General features: G+C 39.9%; 1 protein-coding gene across 1 annotated transcript in view; it reads left to right on the top strand.

The window, feature by feature from the left end:
- Positions 1-22945, top strand: part of OCA2 (OCA2 melanosomal transmembrane protein) — a 245469-nt gene that overhangs the window by 200618 nt on the left and 21906 nt on the right. Inside the window, exons 20-21 of the mRNA XM_061135017.1 lie at positions 12182-12241; positions 12917-13021. Of these exons, the coding sequence (XP_060991000.1) occupies positions 12182-12241; positions 12917-13021 (165 nt within the window). The remainder of the gene's footprint in view (positions 1-12181; positions 12242-12916; positions 13022-22945) is intronic.

The following is a 22945-nucleotide window of genomic DNA, read 5'->3' as shown; positions in this document are numbered from 1 at the left end:
TTTCTTGTTTTGTGAATCCTGTATCTACTTATTGTGGACATGAATGATTTTACTACATCTTTTAACCTTTCTAGTAACTTTATAAGTAGTTTATGTACTACCTTTGCTGTATGTTTACTGTCACCAATGAGAGGTTTTTCCTTTCATAATTTTCACATTTCTAGTTGTGTTTTTTCCACTTAGTCCCTTTAACGTTTCCTGTGAAGCCACTTTGGTGGTGCTAAACTCAGCTTTTGCTTGTGTATAAAGCTATGTCTCCTTCACATATGAGTGATATCCTTGATGGATAAAATATTCTTGGTTATTGTTTTTTTTCCTTTTTTCACTTTGTATATGTTGTGCCACTTCCTTCTTGCCTGCAGTTTCTGCTAAAAAAGTCAACAGACAGTCTTATAAGAATTCCTTTGTATGTAACTGGTTGTTTTTTCCCCTGCTGCTTTTAAGATTATTTTACTTTTGCCATTTTAGTTACAATGAGTCTTTGTGTAAATCTCTTTTGGTTGATCTTGTTCAAAACCCCCTGTGATTCCTGGACTTGGATGTCTATTCTTCCCTGGTTAGGGAAGTTTTCAGCTCTTATGTCTTTAAATATGTCCTCTGCCCCTTTCTCTCTTTTCCTTCCAGGATCCTTGTAATGCAAATATTAGTATAGTTAAACTGTCCTCATTCTTTTAATATTCTTTTTTCTGTTCAACTTTGATGATTTATACTTTATCTTCCAGTTCACTGATCCATTCCTCTGTATAATCTCAACTATGGTTGATTCCCTGTAACGGGATTTTTAAAAAAAATTTAATTTTTTGTATTCTTCAGTTTTGTTTGTTCTTTATATTTTCTAACATTTTTATTAAACTTCCCACTGTGTTCATTCTTTCTTCTCATTTCTTTTATCAACTTTGTGATCATTACCTTGAACTCTTTTTTTTAAAATTTTTTATGTTTTCCATTTCATTGTAGTATAATTAACATGTAACATTAGTTTCAAGTGTACAGTATACTGATTTGATATTTGTATGTATTGTGAGAGTTGGACTATAAAGAAAGTTGGGTGTTGAAGAGTTGATGCTTTTGAACTGAGGTGTTGAAGAAGACTCTTGGAGAGTCCCTTGAACTGCAAAGAGATCTAACCAGTCAACCCTAAAGAAAATCAGTCCTGAATATTCATTGGAAGGACTGATGTTGACGCTGAAACTCAAATACTTTGGCCACCTGATGTGAAGAACTGACTCATTGGAAAAGACCTTCATGATGGGAAAGATTGAAGGTGGGAAGAGAAGGGGACAACAGAGGATGAGATGGTTGGATGGCATCACCGACTCAATGGACATGAGTTTGAGTAAACTCCAGGAGTTGGTGATGGACAGGGAGGTCTGGTTGCAGTCCATGGGGTCGCAAAAAGTTGGACACAGCTGAGTGACTGAACTGAACTGAACTGTGAAATCATCACCCACTGCTCTTTTAACTGTTCTCCATAGTTTCACCATTTCCAGAATAATATAATTTGAATCATACTGTATATAGCCTTTCAGTTTAGCTTCTTTCACTTAGTAATATGCATTTAAATTTTCTTCCAGAGCATAAAGAATCCACCTGCCAATGCAGGAGTTGCAGGTTTGATCCCTGGGTTGAGAATATCCCCTGGAAGAGGAAATGGCAACCCACTCCAGTATTCTTGCCTGAAAAATCCCATGACAGAGGAGCCTACCAGGCTACAGTCCATGGGGTCACAAAGAGTCAGACATGATTTGAGTGACTATTCACACATGCACACATGCGTGCTTGCCATGGCTCTTCATGTTTGATTTCTTTTCAACACTGAATAACATTCTATTGCCTGAATGTACTGCAGTTGATTTATCTATCTATTGAAGGATATCTTGGTTGTTTCCAAGTTTGGGCAGTTATGAACAAAATGCTATATGTATTCATGTGCTAAGTTTTTTTGATGGACATTACTTTTCAGATCCTCTGAATAAGTACTAAGGAGTGTGATTACTGAATCATATGGTAAGAGTATGTTTAGTTTTGTAAGGATTTGCCAAACTGCCCTTCAAAGTGACTGTGGCATGTTGAATTCTCATCAGTAATGTATAAGAATTACTATTACTCCACATGCTAGCAGCACTTGGTATTGGCGTTTTAGATTTTGGCCATTCTAATAGGTGGTGTCTCTGTTATTTTAATTTTCATTTCACTGTTGTCATATGATGTGGTGCATATTTTTATATGTTTGTTTACCATCTGTATATCTTCTTTGATGAGGTATCTGTTAATAACTTTGGCCTATTTTCCAGTCAAGTTGTTTGTATTCTTTAAAAAAAACTTATTGGAGTAGGGTTGATTTACGATTTTGTGTTAGTTTCTGCTATATAGCAAAATGAATCAGTTATATGTATACATATATAAACTTGTTTTTAGATACTTTTTCAATATAGGTCATTACAGATTGTTTAGTAGAGTTGCCTGTGCTATCCAATAGGTGCTTTTTAGTTGTCTATTTAATATATCGAGCTCTCTATTGAGTAGATTGCTTATGTCCATTTAATTCTTCTGAGGTTTTATCTTGTTCCTTTATTCTGTTTAGATGGGAATGTATTTTCTGTCTTTTCATTTTGCCTAATTCTTTCTGTTTATTTCTGTATATTAAGTAGGTCAGATACATTTCCTGATCTTGGTGAAATGCCTTGTGTAAGAGACATCCTACAGGGCCCAGGGCAGGGGGCCAGGGCTACATGCTCTAGGGTCCCTCAATATAGGCTGTGCTGGCCCTTCTGTTTTGATGAGGCCAACTTCTGTGGGAATGCTGGTAGGTGGGCCTGACCCCTGGCCTGGTTGGGTACCAGGTCTTGCCTTATGTGGTGGTTGCTGACCTACTGATGGGTCAATCTGGGTCTGAGGATCCCCTGAGCTAGTTCTGGTGCATTGGTGAGTAGGGCCATGTCCTGGTGCAGCTAGTTAGCTGCACAGGACTGGTGAGGCCTGTGTTTGGTGTCTGCCTGCTAGTAGGTGGGTAAGCCCCCAGCACTAATAGGCTAGAAAGAGGACTCCAAAATGGTAGTTGTGAGCACCGTATCCTCATGGTAGAATAAACTTCCAAGAATGACTCCTACCAGCATCTGTGTCCCTAGGGGGAGTCTAAGTTGTCTCCTACAATGGAAAAGCTGTCTAAGGTCAGCAAATGGGTCTGACTCAGGCTCCTTTCAAATGATTCCTTCCTCACTGGGACTCAGAGAATGTGATTTTGTGTGTACTTTTTAAGACTGGCGTCTCTCTTTCCTATAGCCCTTTGGCTCTGCTGCATGCAAGCCCCACTGGACTTCAATGCCAGATGTTTGGGGAGTTTGTCTTTCTGGAGCAGTATCCTGAATGGGGGAGCCCAATGTGAGGCTTGGACTCCTCACTTCTGCATTCATGATTATCTTCCCATTTGTGAGTTGCCATCCTGGGGTGTGTGTTTTTACTGTGACTGTACCACTCTTACCCATCTTGCGGTTCCTTTATATCTTTAGTTGCTGCAAATATTTTGTTAGTTTTCAGGTTGTTCTCATAGATAGTTGCTGTGTGAATAGTTGTAATTATGGTGTGCCCATGGGGAGAGGTGATCTCAGAGTCTTCCTGCTTCACCATCTTGGCCATATCCCATTTATGAACAACTAATTTTAAACAAGAGTGCCAAAGAATTCAATAGGGAAAGGAACATCTTTTCAACAAATGTTGCTGAATCAACTGGATATATGTATGAAAAATGTAAAGAGTGCTGCAATTAATTTTACAGTTTTGTAGTTTCATTCCTATATCTGCTTAGCTGTCTCTTTAGAGGTGCTGCTTTCATTGCTAAATTGGTAACTTGTGACTTCTTTTCTCTCTGTCCTCCTCTTTCTTCTTTTCTATTTATTAGTCTCCATTAGCATGCAAACTTTGTTAGTCTTTTCTCTCAACTGAATATTTTTTTCTATTTTATCATTTTCTTCTTCCTTTGTTGTTATTACCTTCTGAAAATGAATGCTTTTTTTCATGCTTTATATTTTCAAATATGATATTTAATGCTATAAATTTCATTTGCATATATTTAACTACATTCTTCCAAGTTATTATATGTATTTTGATTGTATTTTATTCATTCAAAACTTATTTTTAATTTCTATTTTGATTTCTTAAATCATGCTCTCTTTTCCTTAATTGGCCAATTTCCCTAGTTAATTGTGGATATGTCTTGTTGTCCTTGCAGTTCTATGGATGATTTATATATTTTGAGGCTGTGTTACTAAGCATATAGAAATTTAGAATTATTAACTGTTCATGAGGGATAGAAAGTTAGAAACTTTCATTTTTTCCCTAGCCTTTAACTTTCAACTTTTCTTACCTTATATTTTAAATATATCTTTGGAAGACAGCATGTATTGGGGTATAAAACTCATATTTTTAGTCCAATCTGACAATATTTAGATTTTTAGTAATATATTTATTCTATTACTTTTAATGACTATATTAATGCATTTGAGTTTAAATCTTCCATCTTTTTATTAGTCTAACTTTGTATACTTTTATTTTCAATCTTTTTTTCTTCTTTATCTGAGTCAATTAGGATTATGTAGAATTTGATTTCCCATTTTTTGGCAGTTGATATTCTCTTTTAGTGTTTTACTCAAGAAATGACAGTTGTCATTACATTCTTAACTCATCAAAAGGCAAATATTAGCTGTTACTTTTACACTCTTCAACTCTAGTTTCTTTAAACAAAATTCCTCCAGTATATCTGGTATTTACAGATTCTCCTTCTTGCATGTTTGTGGTATATTTAAATCTGTTTTGGTTATTTCTCCTCTCATTCATGTTACTTAACTACTTGTACTCTTGACTACTTGATCTTAATCTGTGGAACTCCTGAGAAGCTACATTTGGGGTGTTTTCTTCCAGGAACTGCTTGTGTTTGCCTCTACTGGATGCCACGGGATAATTTTCAGCCTGTTTCAAGGCTCTCAGTTCAGGGTGAGAATCATTGGTTTCGACCTACAACACTGCTGCTGCTCACACAATGGTTTTAGTGCCTGGTTGGCCTGTGTGCTAAGTCGCTTCAGCTGTATCCGACTCTTGGTGACCCTATGAGCTATAGCCCACCAGGGTCCTCTGTCCAAGGGATTCTCAGCCAAGAATGTTAGAGTGGGTTACCATGCCTTCTTCAAGGGGATCTTCTTGACCCAGGGATCAAACTCGCAGCTCTTTATATTTGCTGCATTGGCAGATGGGTTCTTTACCACTAGTGCCATTTGGAAAGCCCTGGTTGGCATCCAGCTCAAGGCAATTCCATCCTTCCTTGCCATTCAAGTCTGCGGCTTCCAGCCAGCTGCACTAAACATTTTATTGGGAAAGGAGATTCTTTGGAAAACATTACATTGTCTTGCTAATCCAGTAAAGCCTTTAAAGTGTACTTTATCCAGTATCTATTTATTTGACTGCAGAAGGGAGCTTAAGACCTCTTAGTCTCCAATTTGGAAGGAATTAGTGGCACTGAGTTGCTGTTATTTGTCTAATTTCAGTGGGGCAGGGATATCAGATCATTGCTGAATCAGTTTTTTGCAAGCTGTCACTGCAACAGAAGGATAATAGTGTTTCATATTGTGAGGAATTTACATCATATTACACAATCATCTTTTCACTATATAAATTGATGGAGGAGACAAGTGATGTATATAGTCTTCAACTATACATGAACTTTAGTTTGCTGAAGTGTAAAATGTATATTATATACTTGCAACTTTAGACTTGCTAGAATTAATTATTACATAGTTATTTCATTCATCATTTTATAAAGGAATTACTTATTGGCTTTTTGTATTCTCACATTTTGACTTTTTCTCAATTAAGAGATCAGTTAGTCATAAATGAATTATTAGATGCCATGTTCAAGTATTCTGAAGGTTTTCCTTTATTTTGTCTGACACTATTGCCACAGACCATTGTGGGGTAATTATATGACGCTAAATCTATAAATAGATAGTTGTCTTTAGGCATATATTAAGGTGTACACCAAATACAGTATGTGTCACGGTCTTTATAGACTGGGACCTGGGGACTGGAGTCGACAAGAAGAGGGACGCAGGAGACCCAAGTCTTGAGTGAAACAAGGGTGCTTTATTTGCAGAAACGCATGTTTATATATCTTCATACAAGGCAGCTTTAGGCAGTAAAAAAATTGAGCAAAAACAAAGCCAAGCAAATAACAATCTTCAAAGAGCCAGAAAGCATTCCATATCCTGAGTAAGAGGGGCATAACTGAATAGATTACCTTTAAGTAAAAGGTCACTGAAGGGAGTCACTGAAGGGAGTCACTGAAAGGAATCCAAGCAGGTGCCCTTTCTCATGACCTCAGTCCCGAGAACTGCATGCAGCTCTGCTCCTTCCTGTTTTCCAGGAACTGATAAGGAATAGAGAATCCTTGAGAAATGGCACACAAAGGAAGAAAATATATTGGATCCCTTAAAGTTGAACGTCCCCTGACAAGTATATATGTGTATGTATATATACCATGTCTGTTTCATATCTAGCAAAAGTTTTAATCTGGCTTAGACCTTTAAATTTTCTTTTAATCAATAGTATATAAAAATAATTTTTCCATTACATTCAGTTTTTTTTTTTTCCAAATTAAAAATTTTGTTTTAGTAAAAGTTGTATTACCATAAATCAATGATTATTAACAAGGGGCAATTTTGTAGAGACATTTTTGGCTCTGTCTGGAGATGTTTTGGTTGTCATACTGGGTCAGAGAAGGTACAAAAGGCATCAACTGGGTTCAGTTAAGTTGCTCAGTCATGTCTGACTCTTTGCAGCTCCATGAATCACAGCACACCAGGCCTCCCTGTCCATCACCAACTCCCGGAGTTTACTCAAACTCATGTTTTTATTTCCATTACTCTAGGAGGTGGGTGAAAGAGGATGATGCTTCAATTAATGTCAAAGAGTGTTCTGCCTATGTTTTCCAGTAAGAGTTTTAGGTTTATAGTTTCTGGCCTTATATTTAATTCTTTAATACATTTTGAGTTTATTTTTTAATATGGTGTTAGGAAGTATTCTAATTTCATTCTTTTACCAGTAGCTGTTCAGTTTTACCAGCACCATTTATTGAAGAGGCTGTCTTTTCTCCATCACATATATTTGCTTGTAGTAGTCTCTTATGATCCTTTTCATTTCTGCATGATCTGTTGTAACCTCTCCCTTTTCACTTCTAATTTTATTGATTTGTGTCATCCTTTTTTTCTTGATGATTCTGACTAATGGCTTGTCAATTTTATCTTCTCAAAGAACTAGGCTTTAGCTTTATTGATCTTTGTTATTTTTTCTTCATTTATTTCATATATTTCTGCTCTGATCTTTGATTTCTTTCCTTCCACTAACTTTGGGTTTTGTTGTTGTTGTTCTTCTTCTTCTTTTTCTCGTTGCTTTAAGAGTAAGGTTGTTTACTTGATTTTTTCTTGTTCCTTGAGTTAGGTTTGTATTGCTATGAACTTCCCTCTTAGCACTGCTTTTGCTTCATCCCATAGGTTATAGATTGTCATGTTTTTCTTGTCATTTGTCTCTAGATATTGTTTTCTTTTCTGTTTGATTTCTTCAGTGACCTCTTGGTTAGTTAGGAGTGTACTGGGTAGCCTTCATGTGTTTGTCTTCCTGTTAATTGATACTTAATCTCACAGTGTTGTGGTCAGAAAAAAATGCTTGATATGATTTCAATTTTCTTAAATTTATGAAGACTTGATTTGTGACCCAAGATGTGATCTATCCTGGAGAATCTTTCATGTGCACTTGAGAAAAAAGTGTATTCTGCTTCTTTTGATGGAATGTCCTGAAAATATCAATAGGTTGATCTGGTCTAATGGGTCATTTAAGGCTTGCATTTCCTTATTAATTTTTCCTCTGGATGATCTGACCATTGATGTGAGTGGAGTGTTAAAGTCCCTTACTATTACTGTGATACTGTTGATTTCCCTTTTCATAACTGTTAGCATTTGCCTTATGTATTGAGGTGCTCCTATGTTGGGTGCACATATATTTATAATTGCTGTATCTTATTCTTGGATTGATGCCTTGATCATTATGTAGCACTCTTCTTTGTCTCTTGTAATAATCTTTATATTAAAGTTTATTTTATCTGATATGAGTTATGGTACTCAATTGTCTTTTGATTCCCATTTGCATGGAATATCTTTTTCCAGGCTCATTTTCAGTCTGTATGTGTCCCTAGGCTGAAGTTAATTTCTTATAGATAGCATACATCTAGGTCTTGCTTTTTGCATCCATTCAACCAGTCTACATCTTTTTGTTGGAGTGTTTAATCCATTTACATTTAACTATTAATATGTCCAATCTTATTACCATTTACTTTATTGTTTTTTTTTGTTGTTGTTTGTTTTTTTTAGGTCTTTTTCTTCTCTTGTGTTCTCTGCCTAAAGAAGTTCCTTTAACAATTGTAAAGCTGGTTTGGTGGTGTTGAATTTTCTTAACTTGCTAATGTGTATAGCTTTTGATTTCTCCATTGACTCTGAACAAGATCCTTGCTTTGTAGTGTAATCTTGGTTGTAGTTTTTTTTTTTTTTTTGCCTTTCACCACTTTAAAGATAGCCTGTCACTTCCTTCTGGCCTACAAATTTTCACTGAAAAATCAGCTGTTAACCTTATGGGGATTCCTTTGTATGTTATTTGTTGCTTTCCCCTTGCTGCTTTTGATATTTTTGTGTGTTTGTGCTTAATTTTTGTTTGTGCTTAATATGTGTCTTGGTGTGTTTCTCTTTGAGTTTGCCTGTATGGGACTCTTTTTGGGTTACTGAACTTGGGTGGCTATTTCTGTTCCCATGTTACAGAAGTTCTTGACTATTATCTCCTCAAATATTTTCTATGCCTTTATTTTTCTCTTCTTTCTCTGGGACTCCTGTAATTCAAATGTTGGTGCACTTAAAGTTGTTTCAGTGCTTTCTGAGACTATTATCATTTCTTCTCATCCTTCCTTTTTCATTTTTATTCTACTCTGCTTCATTTATTTTTACCATTCTATCTTCCAGTTCACTTATCTATTCTTCTGCCTCAGTTATTCTGCTATTAGTTTTCTCTAGTGTAGTTTTTATTTCAGTTATTGTATTGCTCATTGCTGATTGTTCATTATTTCTTCTGTTCATTATTTCTAGCTCCTTGTTAAACATTTCCTGTATCTTTTCAATCCATGCATCCATTCTATTTGTGCCTCCATTCTGAGATTTTGGATCATTTTTACTATCATTGCTCTGAATTGTTTTTCAGGTAGACTGCCTATTTCCTCTTCATTTGTTTGGTCCTGTGGATTCTTAATTTGCTCCTTCATCTGCTGCAAGTTCTCTGTCTTCTCATTTTGTTTAACTTCCTGTGTTTGGGGTCTCTTTTCCACAGGACGTAGGATTGTAGTTCCTCTTACTTGTGGAGTCTTCCCTCAGTGGGTGGGGTTGGATCAGTGCCTTGAATAGACATCCTGGAGGGTGAAACTGGTGCCTATGTTCTGATTGGTGAAACTGGATCTGGTCCCTCTGATGGGCAGTGGTGCATACAGTGGTGGTTTTTTTTTTTTCTGTAGGGGAGGGGGTGTCTCTGAGCTTAGTATAGCTTCAGGCTATACTGTTTGCTAATGGGTGGGGTTGTGTTCCTTTTTTCTAGTTGTTTGGCATGAGGTGTCCAGCATTGGAACTTTCTGGCTGTGGGGTGTAGCCAGGTCTTAGTGTTGGGATGAGGCCTTTGGAAGAACTTTCTCTAGTTAACATTCCACGGGGTCAGGAGTTCTCTTGTGGTCCAACATCCTGGACTCAGGTTTCTCACCTCAAAAGATCAGGTCCAACCCATTGCTGGAGCACCAAGGCTTCACGAACTACTTGGCACAGAAGATAAAGAAAAAGAAAAAAATCGACTAAACAAGAAAATAACAGGTAGAGAGGACCCCAAGAAATATAGTAAAAGCAAAACTAAACAAAAACACACAAAGAAATGCACACTCAAACTCACAAAAAGAAGAGGAAAGGAAAAAAAGGAAACAAGAAAGAAGGGAACAATTGAACCAATAAAGAAATCCATAAATGTAAACAAACACTGAAAGATAAATTAGCAAAAACACAGCACCAAGATGAAATCAAATGTGGAAAGTAAACTTAAAAAAAAGGCAAATAAAGCATAAAACATATACACCAATAAAACAAATGAAAAAAATGTAAAAACTAAACAGAGAAGAAAACAAAAGAAAAATACAATACAACCAGGAGGTAAAGTAAAAATAAGATTAAAAACAAAGTAAAACAAAAGAAAAAATAAAAACATGGACAAAGTGCAATATAATGAAAGAGTACAGTAGAAATAGGGGGAATAAAATAAATTTATTTAAGAATAACATGCAAGAAAATAAAAAGTAAAACTTAAAAGAATAATAATTTAAAAAATCAACAATAAAAAACAAAAATGAAAAAAATTACATATATACACAGAGAGAGAAAGAGTGGTAGTAAGAAGACAATTTTCCTGTGGCCTCAGCTGTCAGTTTCCTTGCCCCCACAATGAGCTCCAGCCAATCTCCCTTCTTAGGACATCCTCCAATATTTCTAGGAAGGTCTCTAGACCTGCTGTGGGCACTGTGGGGCCAGCTCAGATTCTGATTTGGCCTTATTCTACCTTGTACTTGCTTCCAGAGCCCACAGTTGCCCCTGAATTCCACAGCTTCAAATGTGGGGACACACTGTCTATTGAGATATTCCACAGATGCAGGGTTTACCAAGACAATGGAAAGGATTCATGCCACTACTCTTGGCACTGCATGAGCAAATCCCCTTGGTCCTGTTTGGTCACATAGCTCCTGGTGCTCAGCGTTGCTGTTGTCCCAGCCACTGTTTGTGGGCCGCCCTCCACTGTCTGTTCCCTGCCCAGACAAAAGGGGGCAGAAGCAGCGGCCGAGGCTGATCAGGGCTCACTCGCTCACTCAGGCCAGGGGGAGGGAGGAAAACGACAGACACAATTGGGAAATGTTGGTAGTGCCTGTGGTGGCAGAGGCCTGTAGGAAGTTGCTACAGCCAGAGGCAAACTGAGTTCTCCCAGGGGAGTTGGCTCCAGGTCACGGTCCCTTGGCAGTGCCAAGCTGCACAAGTTCCCTGGAAGGTGTGGGCAGTGACTTGTGCTTGCTCACAGCTTGGTGGCAATGGCAGTGGCTGAAACATTCACCTCTAGGGGCAGAGACAGCAGTTGAGGTTTGTACTGCCTCTGGCACTTGCGGAGGTGTGGCCCTGTCATCTGTGACCTGGTGAAGTTTGAGGGTCCCTGAGACAATGATCTCTTGCCTTTGTGGCAGGCCCAGGCTTTTTCCTTGACTCCCTCAACTGTGTAGTACTGGCCGCCTCAGACTGTCTTTGTGGCAGGCAACCTCAGTTCTCTCCTTGGGATCTGACCTCTGAAGCCTGAGCCCCAGCACCAAGCTCCCACCTGCCCTGTGTGCATGCAGACAGCATCTCAAACTAGTGGGAACTGCTCAGCACTGACCTCTGTGCAGAATTCTCTCCCTTTTCCCTCTGCACACCTGTTGTGCTTACCTCTGAGGCTCTGGAGCTCTCCTATGTGCCTACCCATGAGGGTTTCCAAGCATGCAGAAACTTTTCCTCCTTCATAGCTCCCTCCCAGAGGCACAGGTCCCATCTGGATTCCTTTGTCTCTTTTCTTATTTCTTTTGCCCTACCTGTTTTGTGGAGATAAGCTTGTTGAAAGTCTGAGGTCTTCTACCAGCTGTCAGTTGGTGTTCTGTAAGAGGTGTTCCACATGCAGATGTATTTTTGATGTATTTGTGGGGAGCAAGGTGATATCCATGTCTTACTACTCTGCCATCTTGAAGGTCTTCCCCAGGGTGATGTTAAAAAGAAATGGCCTTCTACCCAAATTTAAATTTAACATGGACATTAATACAAATTAATGTTTGTATTAGTGTGAACTGGCAGAAGTTCCTGCCAGTGCTACTCTGCTCTCATCTTGAAGAATCTTCAGTATCCTTATGATAGTAAATTATTTAGACTGTGTGTTTGATCTTTTATAAGCAATGAGAGCCCATGTTCACTTACTTTCACTCTAAAGATATGTTTTTAAACATTCGCACATATTCTCAGTTTTCAACTGATTCTCATCATATATTTATTTCTTCTAGGCATTGGCACATCTCCACTTAATAGAATATGTCGGAGAACAGACTGCTTTGCTAATAAAGGTACATTAAATACTGCAATATAATGTGCTCCAGCCACCATTCCTTTAATTTTTGTAAAAAAAAAAAAAAAAAGAATAATTATCAGTTAGAATAGATCTCATTCATTACGTAAAAAGTCTAACAAGGAACCTGTTTTATCCTATGTAGGCTAGAGATGAAAAGAGACTTTTTTTCAAGGAATATAGAATTACAGATGCTTGCAATTTTTCTATTAGCCTTTAGTTGAAGCCTTTCTAGGAAGGACAGCAATTGAGACAGTAGTCTCAGTAAGTGATGCACAGAGGTCTTAACCCAAGGTTTTTGCCAGGAAGTGAGGTCAGTGTGGCTGGTGTGTCATTTGGTGTCCCATCAGGACATCAGAAACAGGGACACTCTGCTTTCGACACTCCCCTCACCCCACACTGACCCAAGGGTTGGTTGTCTTGAGCATGGTTTGGAGTCACTGCTCTGAATTACTCATAGACTCTGTCCCAGGCTCCTGGTAGGAGTTGGAAAAGTCCAGATGGTGCTGTTTGTACACCAGAGTCTCCTTTGGTCTCCTGTGTGGAAGAGGAAGGACCAGGAGCCCTGTTGTCCCTTCGGAGTCCCCCATGTCCTACCATCAGACCCTCAGTGTGTGTGTGTGTGATCTGTACAGCTATGGTAAACAGCCCTACTTTTATCTGCTGCTTTCAGATGGTCCCAGAAGATCAGCGCCTTACAGCTGCCATCATCCTGGTGGTCTGGGTCTCAGGCATCACATCCTCCCTGATTGACAACATCCCATTCACTGCTACTATGGTGAGTCACAGTATCTTCCATGTGATGAGTGCCCAGATTTTACTTGCACACAACCTGGGCTCACCCTTCCTTTCAGAGGAAGCAGAGAGTGAGGCCTGTCTATTTGTTGCACTCACAGGTTTAGGGGATAGATGTGATGAATCCTAAACAGCAGCTGGGAGCTAAGGCCTTATAGCTGCTGTGGGTAGTGAATTCCAGGATGGCTGGTTGTTTTAGGGTCAGTCTGCCTGGGAGTTGCCACCTCTCATGGAAAAGAGAGGTTTCCTTAAAGAAAATTCAGTTCAGTCACTCAGTTGTGTTTGACTCTTTGCGACCCCATGGACTGCAGCACACCAGGCTTCCCTGTCCATCACCAACTCCTGGAGCTTTCTCAAACTCATGTTCATCAAGTTGGTGATGCTATCCAACCATCTCATCCTCTGTCGTCTCCTTCTCCTCCTGCCTTCAATCTTTACCAGCATCAGGGTCTTTTCCAATGAGTCAGTTCTTCGCATCAGGTAGCCAAAGTTTTGGAGTTTCAGCTTCAGTGTCAGTCCATCCAATGAATATTCAGGACTGATTTCCTTTAGGATGGACTGGTTGGATCTCCTTGCAGTCCAAGGGACTCTCGAGAGTCTTCTCCAACACCACAGTTCAAAAGCATCAGTTCTTCGGCACTTAGCTTTCTTTATGGTTCAACTCTCACATCCATACATGACTACTAGAAAAGCCACAGCTTTGACTAGATGGACCTTTGTTGGCAAAGTAATGTCTCTGCTTTTAAATATGCTGTCTAGGTTGGTTATAGCATTTCTTCCAAGGAGCAAGTGTCTTTTAATTTCATGGATGCATCACCATCTGCAGTGATTTTGGAGCACAAGAAAATAAAAACTCTCACTATTTTCCGTGAGGTGATGGGACTAGATGACATGATCTCAGTTTTTGGAATGTTGAGTTTTAAGCCAACTTTTTCACTCTCCTCTTTCACCTTCATCAAGAGGCTCTTTAGTTCTTCTTTACTTTCTGCCATAATGGTGGTGTCATCTGCATATCTGAGATTATTGATGTTTCTCCCTGTAATCTTGATTCCAGCTTGTACTTCAGCCAGCCAGACATTTCACATGGTGTACTCTGCATATGAGTAAAATGAACAGGGTGACAATATACAGCCTTGACGTACTAATTTCCTGATTTGGAACAGTCTGTTGTTTCAGGTCTAGTTCTAACTATTGCTTGTTGACCTGCATACAGATTTCTCAGGAGGTGGGTAAGGTGGTCTGGTATTCCCAGCTCTTTAAGAATTTTCAATTTGTTGTGATCCACATAGTCAAAGGCTTTGGTTTAGTCTCTCAAGCAGAAGTAGATTTTTTTCCTGGAACTCTCTTGCTCTTTCTATGATCCAACAGATGTCGGCAATTTGGTCTCTGGTTCCTCTGCCTTTTCTAAATCCAGCTTGAACATCTGGAAGTTCACGGTTCATGTACTGTTGAAGCCTGGCTTGGAGAATTTTGAGCATTACTTTGCTAGCATGTGAAATCACTGCAATTGTGTGGTAGTTTGAGCATTTTTGGCATTGCCTTTTTTTGAGATTAGAATGAACACTGACCTTTTCCAGTCCTGTGGCCACTGCCGAGTTTTCCAAATTTTCTGGCATATTGAGTGCAATACTTTCACAACATCATCTTTTAGGATTTGAAATAGTTCAACTGGAATTCCGTCACCTCCACTAGCTTTGTTCGTAGTGATGCTTCCTAAGACCTACTTGAGTTTGTATTCCAGGATGTCTGGCTCTAGGTGAGTAATCACACCATCGTGGTTATCTGGGTCTTTTTTGTATGGTTCTTCTGTGTATTCTTGCCACCTCTTCTTAACATCTTTTGCTTCTGTTAGGTCCATGCCATTTCTGTCCTTTATTGTGCCCATCTTTGTATGAAATGTTCCCTTCATATCTGTAATTTTCTTGAAGAGATCTCTAGTCTTTCCCATTCTATTGTTTTCCTCTTTTTCTTTGCATTGATCACTGAGGAAGGCTTTATCTCTCCTCTCTATTCTTTGGAACTCTGCATTCAAATGAGTATATCTTTCCTCCTCCTTTGCTTTTCACTTCTCTTCTTTTCTCAGCTATTTGTAAGGCCTCCTCAGACAACCGTTTGGCCTTTTTGCATTTCTTTTCCTTCGGGATCTTGATCACTGCCTCCTGTATAATGTCATGAATCTCCACCCATAGTTCTTCAGGCACTCTATCTATCAGATCTAATCCCTTGAATCTATTTATCACTTCCACTGCATAAATGTAAGGGATTTGATTTAGGTCATACTTGAATGGTTGAAAGGTCTAGTGGTTTTCCCTACTTTCCTCAATTTACATCTGAATTTGGCAATAAGGAGTTCCTGATCTGAGCCACAGTTACCTCCCAGTCTTGTTTTTGCTGACTGAATACAGCTTGTCCATCTTTGGATGCAGAGAACATAATCAATCTGATTTTGGTATTGATCATCTGGTGATGTCCATGTGTAGATTCTTCTCTTGTATTTTTGGAAGAGGGTGTTTGCTGTGACCAGTGCATCCTCTTGACAAAACTCTGCTAGACTTTGCCCTGTTTCATTTTGAACTTCAAGGCCAAATTTGCCTGTTACTTCAGGTATCTCTTGACTTCCTACTTTTGCATTCCAGTCCCCTATAATGAAAAGGACACCTTTTTTGGGTGTTAGTTGTAAAATTTCTTATAGGTCTTTATAGAACTGTTCAACTTCAACTTCTTCTTCAGCATTACTGGTTGGGGCATAGACTTGGATTACTGTGATATTGAATGGTTTGCCTTGGAAACAAACAGAGATCATTCTGTTGTTTCTGAGATTGCACCCAAATACTGCATTTTGGACTCTTTTGTTGACTTTGAGGGCTAGTCCGTTTCTTCTAAGGGATTCTTGCCCACAGTAGTAGATATAATGGTCATTTGAGTTATATTTGCCCATTCTAGTCCATTTTAGTTCACTGATTCCTAAAATGTCGATGTTCCCTCTTGCCATCTCCTGCTTTGACCACTTTCAATTTTCCTTGATTCATGGACCTAACATTCCAAGTTCCTATGCAATATTGTTCTTTACAGTATTGGACTTTACTTCCATCATCAGTCACATCCACAACTGGGTGTTGTTTTTGCTTTGGCTCCATCTCTTCATTCTTTCTGGAGTTATTTCTCCACTCTTCTCCAGTAGCATATTGGACACCTACTGACCTGGGGAGTTCTTCTTTCAGTGTCATATCTTTTTGCCTTTTCATACTGTTTATGGGGTTTTCAAGGCAAGAATACCGAAGTGGTTTGCCATTCCCCTCTCCAGTGGACCAAAATTTGTCAGAACTCTTCACCATGACCCATCCGTCTTGGGTGGCCCTTCACGGCATGGCTCATAGTTTCATTGATTTAGACAAGGCTGTGGTCCATGTAATCAGTTTGATTAGTTTTCTGTTATTGTAGCTTTCATTCTGTCTGTCCTCTGAAGGATAAGGATAAGAGGCTTATTAAAGCTTCCTGATGGGAGAGACTGACTGTGAGGAAACTGGGTCTTGTTCTGATGGGTGGGACCATGCTCAGTAAAACTTTAATCCAGTTTTCTGTTGATGGGTGGGGTTGTGTTCCCTCACTGTTGTTTGACCTGAGACCAAACTATTATGGAGGTAATGAAGATAGACTTCCCCGGTGGCTGAGAAGGTAAAGTGTCTGCCTATAGGCGGGAGACCCAGGTTCAATCCCTGGATCGGGAAGATCTGGAGAAGGAAATGGCAACCCACTCCAATATTCTCACCTGGAAAATCCCATGGACGGTGGAACCTGGTAGGCTACAGTCCATGGGGTCGCAAAGAGTCAGACACGACAGAGCAACTTCACAATGAAGATATTGGTGACCTCCTTCCAAAGCTCTCATACAAGCATTGTCTCACTCAGTGCCCTCAACCTTGCAGCAGGCCACCACCGACCCACACCTCTGCTGGAGACTCCTGAACATTCACAGGCAAGCCTGGGTCAGTCTCTTGTAGAGTCACTGCTCCTTTCTCTTGGGTCCTGTTGTGCACAAGGTTTTCCCTCCAAGAGTCTGTTTCCCCAGTCCTGTGTAAGTTTGGTGGCTCTATGGTGGGGTTAATGGTGACCTCCTCCAAGAGGACTTATGCCACATCCATGTTTGCTGCACCCAGAGCCTCTACCCCTGCAGCAGGCCACTGCGGGCCTGTACCTCCGCAGGTGACACTCAAACACTCAAAAGCAGGTCTGTCTCAGTCTCTGTGGGGTTTCCTGGTGTGCACATTTTGTTTGTCCGAGTGTCTCTGGCGGGTATGGGGTTTGATTCTAAATGTGATTTTGCCCCTCCTACTGTCTTGCTGGGGCTTCTTCTTTGCCGTTGGACATGGGGTATGTTTTTTTGGTGGGATACAACATTCTCCTGTCAATGGTTGTTCAGCAGTGAGTTGTGATTTTGGAGTTCTTGCAGGAGAAGATGAGTGCACGTTCTTCTTCTCCGCGATCTTGTGGAGTATTCTAAACTGTACCCAGTCCATACCAGCTCAAGGAAGAGCAGGTTGGTCCCTCACTCCAATGCTGCCCTTGCCTTATAAAAACTTCCTTCCCCTCACACCCAGCTTGCCCCAACCTGAACACTGGAAGAAAACTGGAAGACATTAAAGACAGTTGAAAAACATTAAAGACAATTGGAAAACATTAAAGACAGAGGCTGGTTGAAGATGTTACTCTTTTTCCTACAAAGGCAGAATCTATTTTAACTGGCCATGGTGGCTTCTTGGAGAAGGAAATGGCAACCCACTCCAGTATTCTTGCCTGGAGAATCCCATGGACAGAGGAGCCTGGAAGGCTGCAGTCCATGGGATTGCAATGAGTCACACATGACTACGTGACTGACACTTTCACTTTCAGGATATCTTCTGATGCTATGGCCTGGAGAGGATTTTGAATTCTCTGTGTGATCTTGACACAAGCGGAGATCAAGGGTCCATATTACATGCCTTTTACAAGGCTATTGTGCCCTGCTCCTGCTGTGTCTTCTGACATCACTGATATTCAACTTAGGGCAGAATTGTCAATCCCTGGCATGACAGTGTGAAGGTGGGGAAAGGAAGCTGGGGTCCTGTCACAGCACCTGGGGTCACAGGTGTGCTGGGTGTATGTGAACACTTCTTTTGTCAGGATCCTAGACAAGAGTATTCTCTCTTGTTCTTGTGACCTTGAGGGCTACACCTCTCTCACAGGACCTTAGGGTGACTGGGACTCTGTTTTACCATGTATTGCTTGAAATCACAGTGTCTGCTGGGTTGATGCTCCAGTTACCAAGCTATTGTTCTCCCATGGTCTGGGCTTGGTAATTCTGAGTTAATCCTGGTTGTTTTTATTTGTTCATGAAGTCCTGAGTTAGGGAAGTCATTTGGATGTTGTTGAATGTATTGGTCCCTGCTCAGTGGGTGCTATCAATGACTATGGTCCCACAGAGGGCCAGGGGCAGAAGCAACTCTCAGGCAGGGTAAAGCAGCAGGGTCCTGGGCTTCTGAGGTGCCAGATCAGTTTGTGTGTGAATCCCTTTCTTAGTTGAAATAGAGTCTATAGACGATCCCATGCATCCGAACCTGCAGCTGCAGCCTGGAGGGTTTATTCAGCAAAACTTCATCTGTACTTCCTCAAAGCCAAGATGCTCAGAGCCAATGCACCCTACCATCTAGATGGCTTCCAGATTTCAGGATCCAGAACCTCTTTTGGACTTAGCAAAATGGTCCCTATCATTGTAAAATTTAGATTCCTCTACTTTCTAAAAATATGACACTTTTGATGTTTTTCTTCTCTAAATTTTAAGTTACTTAAAATTTAAACTAAAAGAAAAAATACATCAAGGGAATCACAGAGAATAGTATAACAAATAACAGATGTATGCTTACCACCCAAAATGAGGAAAATTTATTCTCTTTGCCTCAGGTTTTCTTGTTTGTTTTGTTTTTAAGAAATAAAATATTATAGATGAATGTAACATTCTCTATTCCTTCTCTCAACCCCAGTATTAGTCTGTCGTTCCCTCTCCTGAGGGAACTAAGCTCATATATCTGAGGCATATTACTATCAAAGAATTAATGGAAAGATCTTGGTTTGTGTGAATCAACATGGGATGGAAACTAACTTCTGAGATAAAAAAATAGCAGCTTCATGAATAGCTGACAGACAGCTTCCTGCATCCCACAGATCTCTCAGCATGCGGTGGCTGCCTCAGAGGAGGGCCAGTTAGGTTTCTGCTTTAGTCTGGAAGTAGCGTCAGATGTGACCTGTCATAGTCCTTGGATGGGAAGCGATCCCATCAGTTCAGTTCAGTCGCTTAGTCGTGTCTGACTCTTTGCGACCCCATGAATCACAGCACGCCAGGCCTCCCCATCCATCACAAACTCCCGGAGTTTACTCAAACTCATGCCCATTGAGTCGGTGATGCTATCCAGCCATTTCATCCTCTGTTGTCCCCTTCTCCTCCTGCCCCCAGTCTCTCCCAGCATCAGGGTCTTTTCTAATGAGTCAACTCTTCACATGAGGTGGCCAAAGTATTGAAGTTTCAGCTTCAGCATCAGTCCTTCCAATGAACACCCAGGACTGATCTCCTTTAGGATGGACTGGTTGGATCTCCTTGCAGTCCAAGGGACTCTCAAGAGTCTTCTCCAACACCACAGTTCAAAAGCATCAATTTTTTGGTGCTCAGCTTTCTTCACAGTCCAGCTCTCACATCCATACATGACCACTGGAAAAGCCATAGCCCTGACCAGCGATCCCATGGCCCTGCCCAAATGCAGGAGCCTGGGGAGTATGTGGCACAGAGATCTGGGTGGGCACTGAGGTCTTACACAACTGTCCCTTCCTCCCTCTTTTTTACTTTTCTGTTTTTTCCCACTTCTTTCTCATTTTGGGAGTGGTTGGGGATGTGGCCTGTAGGATTTCATAGTTATATATCCCTGAAGTGTCCTTTTGAACTAGCATGTGGCTAGTTTGCCCTGTGTGAGAGCAGAGTTTTACCATCTACATGTACAAGCATGCCAATTGTTGTTAGAGCTCCTTTAGATTCATTTGTCCCTTCCGTAAACACTAAATTCTGATAGAACAGATCGATTTATGGATTTGTCTATTTAAACTGACAATTCAGCACAGTTGCTCTGAGTACTATGCCATTGGATTAGGCTTTAGAGGTTCCTTATCTATGTCTCCTCTGAATGGTCGTTCCTTTCACATTGTGTAGAGTCTTTCCTCATCTCTCTGCTCTGGCCCTCTGCCTGGTTTATCTTTTTCTTATTATTTTTGATCATTTAAAAAATTATTTTAAAAATCTCTTTTCAGTTGTATTTTTAAAAACAAGAAACAAGTGGATTTTTAAAATTTTTAAAATTCGTGCATATCATCTATCTCTATTTGTTAAGAGAACAGGTGGTATTTCAGGGCCTTTGAGGATCTTGGTTCTTTATATCTCAGCACAGAAAGAATTTAGTGAGAGGCAAAATGATAGAGAAGAAGTGATTTATTAGAAAAGGATGCTTGTGAGGCTTACAAGTGGGTGGGTGGGGAAGAGGATGCTGTGCCTGAGAACTTAGTGGGCTGCAGATTTATGATCAAAGGAGAAATGGGGAAGGGGAAAAGATCACCTTTTCCCCTCATTCTTGAGTAGACTTGAAGCTTTCAGCACCAACTCTTTTTCCAGGTTGGGCAGGGGTGTTTTCTTGTCCCTACATGATCAAGTCATTGGAGGAGGAAGTGGCAACCCACTCCAGTATTCTTGCCTGGAGAATCCCTTGGACAGAGGAGCCTGGCAGGCTATAGTCCATAGTGTCACAAAGAGTCAGACATGAATGAAGTGACTTTTCATGTGAATGGTCCAGCCAGGACTGTCATGGCACAGTGGAAAAGAGCAAAAAGGCAATAACATACACTAAAAATGGTAAACTATTTCAAGTTTTAGTATAATGTAAACTTTTCCTTCCATTTTTGTATTTAGTGTGTGCAAAGGAACATGTCCTTGGTATCATTAACTTAGTGAGCTCACTGGGAAAGATGTGGGTCTCATGCCACCACTGTTTTATTTTTGAGGGAGCATGTCTCATGCTTCTGTTGCATGGTTTTATTAGCAAGCCTTCTTGGTTTTATGGTTTTGTCATTGAGCAAAACTGCTTTCTTGCATGCATTAACTTACAAGGCTCTTCCATACTTTTTCTTTACTTACAGTCCCCTAATAGGATTAGCAATTTAATTACTTACTTTGTCCCTTTGCTCTTTATCAGTTTAACATGTTTAAATTTATTGTGTTGAAGGAGAGACTTGAGTTCATTCCTAATATTTTATTATGGTTTTGCATATATTGTACTTTTTCTTTTCTGATTCTTTTCCCCCTGTTATTTTCTGATTTCTCTTAGGTTGATAAATCTCATCCTCTAACTGATTTGGATGGTGCTGATTTTATTCCTAAGTCTTTTTAGTGGGAATTTTTCTATTTGTAATGCACATAGTTGTATCTGCATTTCAATCAACAGTTGCAATCAACATGAGAGAGAAAATATTGTCTGCCATATTAGTTAACAAAAGACATTAACAAGGGACAGTCATAAGTGATTATAGCCCTCCACAGTGGACTATGAGCCCTGAGGCAACTCAGGATGTGAAAACAGAGGATATTTTCAAAAGAATGATTTCAGTGAGTCAAGACTCTTTTATCTTCCTATATATGGAAAAGAGTTAAATTCCTTAACTTGAGATATCTGGTTTTCTTTACTTAACTATATATATATATATATATTTGACATTCAGATACCTGTCCTTTGTTGTAAAACTCATATAGCCTGGCTCCCCCTCCTGACCTCTTTGGAACAGTTTTCACAGGTTTACTTGAGATACTGCCTCCTAGGCTTGAAATCCTAAGAATATACACTAAATAAAACATGTGGACTAAAAAAAAAAATATTCACAGCCTAAAAGTTGATAGTTATGTTTTATTCAGTGAAAATCTTTAGGACTCCAAGCCCGGGAGACGCATCTCAAGTAACCCTGAGAGAATTGCTCCAAGGAAGCCCGGGGAGGAGCTAGGTTATATAGAAGTTTTACAACAAAGGGCAGGTAGTCTGACCATCAAAAGTTTATTGTCAATGAAAGGAAACCACATATCTCAAGCTAAGGAATTTAGCACTTTTCTATGTATGGGAAGATACAAGAGCCGGTTCACTGAAATAAATTCTTTGATGTGCACCTCACCTATCTGGGGCTAGTATCCTGTGACTTCACAAGACCCCAAGTTTTCTTAGGGCTCACCATAGGGAGTGGCTGCAGTCTGAAGGCTACTCTTTATAGATGGTGGGTATTCTTTTCTTTCCTGAGTTCCCTGAGGGCTCATCAGCTCACCATCCATGGTGGCTGTGATTGCTGATGACTGGTGACTGGGACATCATTTGTTTACTGATATGGCAAGAAATATTCCAGTTTTCAAACATAACTCTCAACTTTTAGGTTTTGTGATTTTTTTCAGTTGACAAATAGAACACATTTTAGTTAGTTTAAGAGAAATAGGAGTATATATAAGAATAGTGTACAGTTCATGGATTTTCTGAAGGACACCATGAGTAGGGGTTTGCCCCATGAGGCCCCCAAGTTCTGCTGCTTTGCCTGGACTTCCTTTCTCATTGTTGGATGCTGAGTATCTGGACCTCTGTCACTCTGCCTTGAGCACACCTTGTTACATTTATCAAATTCTCCAAGCCTACCTCTCAAGTAAAAGTGTCTGATTGGAGGAGGCTATATCACATGTCTATTTATCTACAAAGTGGATGGGGAAAATGAGGTTTGCCTTCTGCTTTGGGGACCCAGAGCTCATGAAACAGAGTTCCCTAAATATAAAAGTTCCTCAGAGCCTCCTTCAATACCTACTTAAATGCTT

Source organism: Dama dama, chromosome 33, assembly GCF_033118175.1.
Source record: "Dama dama isolate Ldn47 chromosome 33, ASM3311817v1, whole genome shotgun sequence".
Classification (NCBI taxonomy): Eukaryota; Metazoa; Chordata; class Mammalia; order Artiodactyla; family Cervidae; genus Dama; species Dama dama.
This window is presented reverse-complemented; position numbering and strand designations above follow the sequence as displayed.